General features: G+C 52.3%; 1 protein-coding gene across 5 annotated transcripts in view; it reads right to left on the bottom strand.

Moving 5' to 3' along the window:
• SFXN5 (sideroflexin 5) overlaps positions 1 to 11,434 on the bottom strand; it is a 113,054-nt gene that overhangs the window by 47,568 nt on the left and 54,052 nt on the right. For all 5 annotated transcript variants that reach the window (XM_035001306.1, XM_035001308.1, XM_035001305.1 and 2 more), the window contains 3 exons: positions 6,803 to 6,856; positions 5,917 to 5,973; positions 4,476 to 4,541 (listed from right to left, as the gene is read on the bottom strand). In XM_035001306.1, the coding sequence (XP_034857197.1) occupies positions 4,476 to 4,541; positions 5,917 to 5,973; positions 6,803 to 6,856 (177 nt within the window). The remainder of the gene's footprint in view (positions 1 to 4,475; positions 4,542 to 5,916; positions 5,974 to 6,802; positions 6,857 to 11,434) is intronic.

The following is an 11,434-nucleotide window of genomic DNA, read 5'->3' as shown; positions in this document are numbered from 1 at the left end:
GAGGTATACCCTTGAACACAGAGAACACCCTGAGGTACACCCTCAACTAGAGAGAACACCCTGAGGTACACCCTCAACCATAGAGAACACCCTGAGGTACACCTTAGATCATAGGGAACACTCTGAGGTACACCGTGGATCACAGAGAACACCCTGAGGTACCACAGAACCACCCTTGACCACAGAACCAGCCAGACATGGTCTTGCAGGAGGCGGGGCATGCTCCAGACCAGGGATAAATATACGCTGCTGACTCAACCTTGGCCAGAAAACACAGGTGCAGAAACCAAGTATGAAGTTGGATAGAGGCTCTAACCCCATTACACCTAAAGAGCCTCTCAAAAGTTTCCTTTCCCCGCTGTTCTCAGGGTACCCGGGGGCGGACTTAACTGCCAGGAGGCATGGTAACAGTTCCTCTAAACTGGAAGCCAAGAACACTGTTTGGCTTTTCCCTCCTCCTCAGGCCGCAGTGGGAGCAGGAAGCAAAAGGGGTCTTTGTATTAGAATAGCATGTGATCAAGCCTGTGTTTGAATCCCAGTTCTGGGATTTCACCTCTACGCTTCCGCTTCCTCAGCTGTAAAATCACGAGGAGCACTGAGCAGCACCCGGCACCTAAAGACACTCCAGAAGTGTCAGCCATTGTGATCATTGGGATTATTTGCTACTTTAATACTGGGACTTGGAGCAGTCTGGGGGCAATGAGAACTGGGAGGGGGAGGGGTTCAGCCCAGGGACCCCCCTGGGACACCTCCTTGTACTCCAGTATCTAGTAAAGGTTAACAGACAATCACTGTATCCTGTACAGAAAGGACCCCTCAGGGCCCAGAGCCTTTGGGAATGGAGATCAGCAATGCCCCAATGGGGAAAGACCTCAGCCACCTATGACCTGGCTGCACGTGAGGGGTTTGAAGACCAGGCATAAAGTGTCTCTCATACTCTGGATCCACCAACCAGCTCCTGAGCAGCATGTAGGACTTTAGCCCTGCGCCCTTCTCTACAGCCACAGGTCCATTCTCATCCAGGACCTGGTGTCCATGAGGGAGGTCATCTGCTAGGCCTGCCACCCCACCACGACTTCTCCTCCAGCCCACTCTGCCTGCACCCCCTGTTACGCCCCCGCTCCCTGAGTCGAGACAAGGCGGCTGGCATGGCCCACTAACTCCTGGGTAGGCCCTGTGAGTGCTTCACGAGCGGCCCTGCTCCTCCCCAGTTCCCCATCACTTCATCCTCATCACTCGTCCCACGGTGGCCGCACTCATCTCCCCACCACTCTGGAGTCTGTCACATTCTCTTGCGTGCCTCTCCATGTGCTGTGCCCTCTACCTGGATCCCACAACCCTGCCTTCAGCTCTCTCTGCTCTATCCTGGAAGAGCTGGCCCTGTGTGACTGAGGGGCCCCTTCCCTAGTTCCCACCACACCCAAGGGTCACCTTCATCATGATTCTGGTTCTACCACAGAGAATCCCCAGCTTTTCCTCTCTGCATCTCGAAGGACACACCAATCTGTGTGACCGCCCCCCCCAGCACCTGCCAAATGCCTGGCACAAACACACCCCTGAAGGGAGGGCGTGGGTCTCACGCTTGGGTAGCCAGGGCCTGGGGAGGCTGACCACAGAAGTGCTCAACATGAACCCCCAAACTCAAATACACTGAGGACTGACAGAGGCTTCCTTTGTTAAAAGACAGCAAACTGTTAGATTTCAAAAATAACTTAAGACAAAATTTCTTTTTTATTCTTGAGCAAGAAGCCAGACATTGCCAAATCTATTTAGAGAGTTCACCAAAAGGCTGCTACCCCTGCACTGGGGGTCCCGGGCCACCGTGAGACTTCATTCAGGGGGCCAGGCAAACTGGGGGTCCTTGATTCTGGGGGTGGCTGGCCAAGGTCAGGGCTCTGGCTCTTCTGAGGGAGAGGAAAGGTCCAGGGAGAAGGCTGGCCTCTCAGGGCCTGGCCTCCACTCCAGCTTGTCCCCAGTCACTGACATTTGCCCTCAGCCTGTCAGCCCCCCGCCCCATCCAGGCCACCTGCTTGTAGGGACTCGTTTTAATTAATGCCAGAGCTGGGCCAACCACTGGGGCCGTGACACTTGTTTGCAGGTCATCTCTTCCTAACAGGTTCTCCCTGGGAGGGGATTTGTCACTAATTGAAGCAGAGATCAGTTAATGAGGCCGCGGGCCCGGGGTTCCAGAGAACAAGGGAAAGGAAAATAAAATAAAGCCTCTTTCTTTGGAGGTTTTGTGATTTACACACACAAAAGAAAAGCAAGCAAGCTGCAGATTTTCCAAGTCAGAAACTCTGTTCCATCTGCCGGAGTTAGACCCTCACTGTGTGAAGACGTCAGGCAGAGGGACGCCGCCACCGCTGAGCCCGAGGATCGAGGATCGAGGCGGAGAGGGGCCTCCTGAGGTCGGCAATCAATCAGCAACCTAATTAACAAGTATTTATGGAGCAGTGCTTGTGCCCCCTCTGTGGGGGAGAAGACACAGGGCCTGTCCCTGGTTAACTTGTAATCCAGTGGAACAATGACAGGACAGGACACAGGGTGTAACTGAGTGTGTGGGAAGGACAGAAGTTTCTAGGACTTGGGGGTGGGGGACAGTTTGGGCTGGTGTGGTCAGGAAAAGCCTCTAAGCGCCCTGCAGCTAGGCAGGGAGTTGGAAGGAGAGTGTCCCCAGCACAGGCACAGTCCCTGAGGGCTGTGACAGCCCAGCGTGAGGCCCCCAGTCCTTGAGGGTAAGACCCTGGCTCTGAGGGCCTGGAGGGTCCCCAGTAACTGCGGCTTGAGCATCAGAGCCCCCACCCCACAATCTGGGCTAGCTCTGATCCTAGGAAGTGGTAGGGATGGAATGACCAAGGGCCCCTTGCGTGGGACAGTGAGGACTGGGGACGCAGAGAGCCTGGAGCGCCATGCCTGCAGGAGGAGGACGTCCCACCAGGACAGTGGTCCCCTTCACTCAAGCCCCTCCCAGTCGGGGCTGCTCAGTATTATTCCTGACGGGGCTTCCTCCCCTCAGCTCTGCCCCACCTCACCCTTCATCTCCAAGAAGGAAAATGGGATTTTCAAGCTGCTGAACTAGGTAGGGCCATCAGCTCCTCTTGTCATGAAGAGCAAGGAGGAGGCAACAGAGCCCCTTTCCCTCTCTCACAAGAGCCCTGACCTCTGCCAGTAGCCCCCCAGAATCAGGGACTGCCAATTTGTATGAACCCAAATGAAGTCTCTGCTGGGTTGAGGACCACCAGGGTGGGGTTTGCGGTCTCTTGGCAAGTCATCTGAATAGATTTGGCAATGTCTGGCTTCTTGCTTGGGGTAAGACAAGGATTTGGGGAGGGAGCTTGATCTTGGGCACGAACGGGGATCACTCCCCAGCAGGGCATTTGGAGAGGATGTGGTCTACATGGGAGCAGAGTAAATGAAGCCATCTCAAAACAATCCCAAATCCCTGCTTTCCCAGAACAGTGAAATCAATGATGGTGTATGGTACAGAGGTTTAGAACATAGTTGTGAACAATTATTATACTTAATGACATGAGAAAGATGAGGAAAGTGGGATTTACAAAAAGATTATTATATGTGAATTCTTTCATTATATGTGAATTTTTAAATTTGCATTTTCTAAGTGTTTTCTTCCCAACTGTGTGTATTTATTGTGTGATGAATAAAATAACAAAGTTGTGAAGTGACTTTTACCCTCTGGAGTCAGCTATAGGAGACCACCCAGCCAGGATCTAGACAGTACAGATGGAGGGGCAAGGTGGGCTCAAGAGTGGGATGAGTGTAGCTTCCACTCTGGTTCTGGCCCAGGGCCCTCGTTGCATCACCTGCACTCAGCCCTCATCTGGGATCCAGCCTTATGCTCACATAGTCAGTTTACAAACCAAGCCTACTTCATAGCTGCTCTATTCTCAAAGTCCTGTGGGATTCAAATGAACCTATCGCCCCCATCTTGAGGAGCTTATAGGCCTCCGGGAGGAAGTGGACATGTGCCCACTTGACCAAGGCCTCCGAGAGGGGACAACAGTGTCCTGGGAGCTCAGGCAGAGAGCAAAGGGGAGCCAGCATGTGGCCCAGCTTTACAACTGTTCCTGAGCCCCTCACTTCCTGCATCAGCCATATTACCAAGAGTGACGAGCAGCTCCTCTGCGGAGGGTGCTGGGTAAACATGGACCCCTCTAGCAACAGACCCCCTGCCCTCAGCGGAAGTATGCAGCCCTTTGCGTCACCCATGGGCACCACCTCTCCTCCCCACCTGCTCTCCAAAATCTGCAGCACTCTCTCTATTCAAGTTCATGCCTATTAAAGTGTCACCAGAATCTTCTCTGCCTAGAAAGCCTGCCCTGGCAGCCCACCCACATGACCCTCTGTCTCCCACACCCTCGCCTGGCCCTGACCTCAGACAGGTCTGGCCGGAGCTGCTGAGGAGAGGGGGCAGCCACAGGGCAGCAGGACAAAAAAGTGGGGACAGAGTTACTCACGGCGATGGAGACGGCACTGATGACAGCTCCCAGGTAGCCCTGGATGAACTTGGACGCAGGAGAAGGCTGGAAGGCAGAGAAAGAGAGTTCCAGGCCCACTGGGTGCCCAAAGCTGCCATGCCCCGCCCTTGCCAACAGCCCCAGCCTGCAAGAGACGTTCCCGCCCACCACCAGGTGAGAAGGCAAAGGTCCTTCTGGAAGCCGAAGGGATCCGGGCCTCCCTCAGCACAGCTCCAGACATGGAAATACAGGGCAGCAATGTCCCGGGAGAAGCCAACGGGCCCGCTGCACTTTCGCCCTGTCCTCAAGAGCTCACTGGCAGACCCTGCTGGCTGGAGGTAGACAACGGCAAGGGCCAAAATGGGTCATTCATGGCTGGGGCAAGCAGAACCAGGGGAGGAGGACCGAATGCTGGACGTGGGCTGCTGGTACCTGGAGGACCGCGCAGGTGGAAATGGCTGGCTACACCTGGCTGGCTCTCCCGCGCCTTGTCAACCCAGGCGGCAACCGGGCTGCCAGGCCAACAGATGACAGTTGCTCAACGTTTCTACAGACATGCAACCCAGGTTGCAACGGATCACATTGAGAAGGAGCTGAGGAACTTGCCTTTAACTGTGCTCTGACGGCAGTTTTGGAGATGTTTGGTTTAAGGCAAACGGGAGCCATCCAAGCAGGGGTATACACATGTGGGTCACATGCGTGAGATGCGGATGGAAGGGGGGCGTCCTCAGAGTTTCAGGCCGGGAAGTTTCTACCACCCAGGCCAGCCCCTAGCTCTCCCCTCTCTGCTCCAGGGTTAGAGAATGCCCACACCTTCCCCTCCCCAAACGACAGCCCCACAAGGGGAGCTGGACTCCTTCTCCCCTCTCCCTGCCTTGAGACAGAAGTGCAGGACAGACAGCCTTGCCAGTGAAGCAGGGGCCCAGCTCCTTCCTGGAAGAGGGAAGGGCGACAGGGCCTCCACCGAGAGCTTGCCCCAGGAGCACAGGGGACTTGGGGGGAGGAGGGGCCGGTCCCCTCAGACCCCTCACCCCTCAAGAGCAGCCCTCAGCTCTACAGCCGACCGTCTGGGGGCACCAAGACAGCTTCCAGGCAAGCTTGGAGGAAGCTTTAGGGGAATTTGGTCCCCATGTGGCTGATGCCATCCTAATCCAAGATCTGGGGATAAGAGCTGCCCAAGGAGAATGCTGAAGCCAACAGAGCTCCTCCCTCCCACCGCCTCCATTCTATTTCCATTTTATGGGCCTTCTTCACTTCATGTGAACAGCCCCTCCCTGGCGGGGCCCTTCTAGAAGGGTTGGCAGTTTAAATCAGGTGCTTAGAGGAGCACAAGGCTTAACTCAGAGGAAGCAGCCCCCGATGGTGGCACGCCACACTGTAGGGAGGATGAGGGTCCCCCTGGCCCGCTCCCTGCCACTGTACGGTGGTCTGCGGCGCTCACCTTGGTAGCGTTGCGGTTTGCATAGTTGACACAAGCATTATGGCTCTGGTTCAGCCACTGAAAAGCAACGGGGGTGGGGAAGTGGGAGGGAAGAGACGTCAGGGAAGGGGTGGACGCCGGGCCTGGACCACAGGTGGCCACAGCCTCCAGAAAGACACGGGATGCTGTCTCCAGCTCACAGGTGGTTCTGTCCATCCCACAGGTCAGCAGGACCAGCTGTTGCCATTTGCCCGGCATTGTGCCAGTGGCAGCATGGAAACCCCGGGAAACCCCTCCGTTGCTGGCAAACCAAGATAGGGGTCCTGCCCCTGCGGGCAGTTCTTCCCAACCTGGGGACCGTCCCCTTTCCCGGAATCATGGCGCTCACGGCCCCAAACGGGCCTCACTGCCTTTGACATCATCCTTGTTATATTACTTATTGGATAGAAAGTGGACATTTAGCCCCTAGAATTACTAACAGCCCTGAACTTCTTTCAAAAATATCCCAGCCCAGTGTCTTGCACCAAACACTCACTACCTTGGGGGTTGGTGATGGATTTACCTTCCCCGCAGATCTGAGTGAGGCTTATATCGAAATAAGACTGAGAGCCTCGAGGTCACAGGCCTTGGGACAAACAGCCAAGGAGCAGGAGGGAGCCACAAACAAGCCCTCATCCCCTTGTGCAAAAATGAGAGTCACATAAAATGGCCTAGGTGTGGGCTGCTGGGACCTGCTCAGCAGAATCCGAAGTCCCGGGCTTCCCCCAGCAGCTACAGGGCCAGGGAGGGGCGGGAAGTGGGGTGACTTTCCCTGAGGGGCCTGGAGGGGAGACACTGGGACAGGGAGTTCTAATGAGCACTTGTTGGGTCCTTCCTTCGGGAGCCCTCCGTTGCCAGGGACTGTTACCTGCCAGAAGACAGTGGATGCCAGTGTCTGGTTGGGCAAGAGAAGACCAACTACCTGCAAGAGAGAAAGAGAGGAAAGCCTGGATAAAGCAAAAGAAACATCCTACACGTTTGCCAAGAAAAATGACACAGCCACGAACCAAAGTAAACTAGATCTGTACAAACTGAGGTGGATGATGTATACATATAAACTGCTGGCCACAGTGGGATGGTGCCGGCTGCACGTGAACCAGGCTGCGGAATTCTATCACAGCACAATCCCACTTTTGTAAAGAAATCACATCGTATGTATAACCATATACACAAACATAGGCATGTACATATCTCCATGCAAAAACCTATAGCCCAGCGTGTAGATGTCTCTGGAGGTCGGGTGACACAGTACTTTCTCAGTCTTCTCGAATATGCCTATATTTTTTTAAACATTGGACATGTATTATTTCCATAACTGGGGGCGGGGGACAATACAAATAAAGAAGCAAACCAAAGGAACATCTTTACTTCCCCTCAGCTAACCCGGCTCTTTCATATCCTGGCCACCCCATAGGATTTTTGTGAGGATTAAAATATGATGATAGGGGGCGTCTGGATGGCTCAGTCATTAAGCATCTGCCTTCAGCTCAGGTCATGATCCCAGGGTCCTGGGATCAAGCCCCGCATCGGGCTCTCTGCTCTGCGGGAAGCCTGCTTCTCCCTCTCCCGCTCCCCCTGCTTGTGTTCCCCTCTCTCGTTGTGTCTCTGTCAAATAAATAAATAAAAATATTTAAAAATTTTTTTAAAAATAAAAAAATAAAATATGATGATGGGGGGTGCCTGGGCAGCTCAGTCGTTAAGCATCTGCCTTCGGCTCAGGTCATGATCCCAGGGTCCTGGGATCGAGCCCCGCATCAGGCTCCCTACTCCGCGGGAAGCCTGCTTCTCCCTCTCCCACTCCCCTTGCTTGTGTTCCTGCTCTTGCTATCTCTCTCTCTGTCAAATAAATAAAATCTTTAAGAATATATATATATATGATGATAGGGATGCCTGGGTGGCTCAGTCAGTGAAGCGGCTGCCTTCGGCTCAGGTCACGACCTTGGGGTCCTGGGATGGAGCTCCTGCTGCGGGCTCCCTGATCAGTGGGAAGTCTGTTTCTCCTTCTGCCCCTCCCCCAGCTCATGCTCTCTCTCTCAAATAAATAAATAAAACCTTTATAAAAAGTAAAATAAAATACGATGATAAAAGTTATTTTTTAAAAGATTTTATTTATTTGTCAGAGAGACAGAGAGAGTGAGAGAGCGAGCACAAGCAGTGGGGAGCGGCAGAGGCAGAGGGAGAAGCAGGCTCCCCACTGAGCAAGGAGCCCGATGTGGGACTCGATCCCAGGGCTCTGGGATCATGACCTGGGTGGAAAGCCGACGCTTAACCAGCTGAGACACCCAGGCATCCCAGATAAAAATCATTTTGAGTACCGTTAGCTAGGTGTGGAGTCATTATTCCCAAAGCCCGAATGTCACCTAAGAGCTAGACTTGCTGACTTTGCTTTTTTGGTTTAAGTCAAGATTAATTGTCTCATCTTGACAACTGGGCAAACTTTGGACTTCGGGGATCCATGTGTCTCTTTTGAATGCTTGTGTGCTAAATAATGTCTACCAAATACCACTGCATATGGGAAAAATGTGCACAACCATCCACATATTGACTTATTTATTATTCCTGTAGATAAAATGGCTCTTTGGCAAGAATTTCTGTAAGGAGTAAGTATAAACATTCAATACTATGCAGTAAATCAAATTCTAGACATCCTCAGCAGCATTTGTAAATCATGTTTTAAACATTAAAATGTTTTAAGACAGCAAACACACACACACATTTATATTTATTGGCCCGTATCAGTTTGAATAAAATTATGTAATGCAAAGCCATTCCATAGCTCCAATGAGGAATTATCTTATGAGATTTTTCTCCTCAAAATGAGATCCCAGTCTGATTTTTCTCTGCAGCAACAGCTTAGGGCACTGGAGTGAGAATCAGGAGAGCTTGGAGCTCAGCCTCAGCCCCATCCCTGTGTGATCTCCAGCCAACAGTGTCTCCAACAGAATACAGTCCCCTTGAGGCTCTAGCTTTCTTACCTATAGAGTGAAGGGGTTGAGCTTGGAGGTCCTACCTTGGTTTAAAATTCTATTCTTGGGTTCCAAGTAGCAGGTATGAAGTCAATTGAGATTGCCCCATTGCCTGTAAAGGGAATCCCTCCTCACCCAGCCCGGAAGAGAAATATCACTGGGAACCCAGGGCCTCATCCTAGTCAGGCTCCAGCCACCAGGAGCCAGACCACAGAGAGGAAGCTGAGCCTACAGAGGCCTGAAATTGGGAGCGGACAATGCGCTCCAGCGAGTGTGTGTGCGCGCGTGCATGCACGTGTGGACGTCTGTGTATGCTTGTGCATGTCTGACCGCCTCCCAAAGCCTGAAGAGATAAAAGCTGTTCTTCACTGTTGGGAACTCAGCAATTCATTCCCCTAATCTGTTGGTTTATAGAGCATGGGTATATTATGGACCACATTGTCCTCTCCTCCTCAATCCCCCTTACACCCCCTGCACTGAGCTTGGGCCATCAGGAGTGTCCTAAGATACAGCCCCTTGGGACTCGCTGTATTTACCAGACAACCATTGTCCAGGACACTCATTGCTCCTTCCATCGCAGAGTCCCATTTATGAATCCTCCTGGAGGAAATTTTTCTAGTCTTGGGCTCAGAAATTTATACTTCTGAGCATCTGGTTTGCATCTGTCTTGCAGACATTGAGCATTTAACCGTGTCTCTCTTTGCACTGACTATCAAGGAGCTCAGGCCAGATCTCTACGGATCACATCTGTCCAGTGCACAGACCCTCACTGAATGCATTTTGTGCCCAAACTTCGCTCCTAGCTTCTTCCCTTTCCTAAACTTCTCTCTCATTTTTGTCTTCACTTGTATTTTCTGGTGGCAGGCATTTTTTTTAATGTGACATCAAGTCTCTTCCAGAACAAACCACAGCCCTAAACTGAAATAGTACCCAGGCTGTGTAACACACACACACACACACACACACACACACACCTTGTAACATGTGAGCTTTTCTCCTTGTTGACCAAACCTGGCCAGCTTCCTGTCCCAGCCTCCTGCTCTAACCATGCTGAGCGCCTCTGACTCCTTATGTGTTCTTAAAGAGATTGATTGATTGATTGATTTTGCTAAGCATTTCCCCTATGTCACTTAACCATGATCCTTATCAGAACTCTGGGGCTCAGACAAAATAAAGATCACTTTCTATATTTTACAAATGGGGAAACTGAGGCTTAGAGAAATTCCGTGATTTGCCCAAGGCTTCCCAGCAAGCTAGAGAAAGTCAGAAAGGTCTCCTGATTGCTGGCTTGAGGGCTCCAACTCTCTGATTTGAGGGGCTCCTTTTCCAGCTCATTCACCTGAGCACAAAGGAAGAGTCACACTCCATCACTCCATGCCCATTTCCAAGCATCTTCTATGCACCAGGTTCCATGGCACGCTCAATGGAGAATACGGGAAGAGAGGAATATATGGCATCTAACCACAATAAACACAAAGACCAAACAGGAAAATGTATGAGAAGATCCATTATAATACCTGGACATGGAAATGACCAGACGGTTTCATCAGGTACTTGGGTATGTCAAGTTGATAAATGCAAACACCCAAACCAGCGCTCAGGAAGGAGAGATCAGTGTGCTCTGGCTGCCGAAGGAGGTGGTGGGATGGAGCTGAGATGTGCATGCGTGTGAACGCATGTGCGTGGAGGGGGGCAAGAGTGCACGCTCACGGGAGCAGGAACAGTCGGGAGACTGGTCTCATTAAAGGAGGTTTGAAGAATCAGCAAACCTGGGGAAGGTGAGGTTAGAGGCAGTGGAAAGCCATGCTGCATTCTGCCCCCAAACGGAGCCCAAGGGAACCATCTGAGGCTGAGGCAAGGGGAACAGGGATCCCACTTTGCAGGTCCTACAGTCAGGCTGCTGGGGCCAGGAGCACATGGATGCCAGCCCCATTCCCTATTAGGCAACACGCAGCACCATCTGCACAGTCCCAGGAGCAAGAGCAGATATTTTATAACTTCCTTTTTTCTTTTTAAGTCGAAATTAAAAATAAATGTTCCTTCAGTTCTCAGATGTATATCTCTGGTGCAACCTGCCCACATTCCCCCACGCTGCCCTTTCCAGAACATGGCAGGGGAAAGGAGGAAAGAGATGGATAGAGAGAGGGAGCCAGTCCACCCGGCTTCAATGCCAGTGGATTGCACCTCTTCCAAGAGGGAAACGCTTCAGGCGTGGCCGCGCAGACGGGTGGAGAGAGCCCAGAAAGCGGCTGGTACCAGGGAGAGTGGAAGGAGAGCCAACAGCCAGAATTTCCAGCCCAGCCTCCACCCTCTCTTGCTGCAGGACCTTGGCCAAATCGCACATCCTATCTTTGCTCCCATTTATAGTTCATAACACGGCTGGGGTCCCCTCCGCAGCTCCCACCCCCTGGCAGCTGTCCTCTTCACACATCTGTCCACTTTTGCTGCCCACTTCCCTTCAAGTGGCCGGCCATGGGCCCTGGTGATTAACATGCAGGCTCTGGTCACAGGAAGAGCTGCACCCAAATCCTGGT

Source organism: Mirounga leonina, unplaced genomic scaffold, assembly GCF_011800145.1.
Source record: "Mirounga leonina isolate KUSES-001 unplaced genomic scaffold, KU_Mleo_1.0 Mir_125, whole genome shotgun sequence".
Lineage (NCBI taxonomy): Eukaryota > Metazoa > Chordata > Mammalia > Carnivora > Phocidae > Mirounga > Mirounga leonina.
This window is presented reverse-complemented; position numbering and strand designations above follow the sequence as displayed.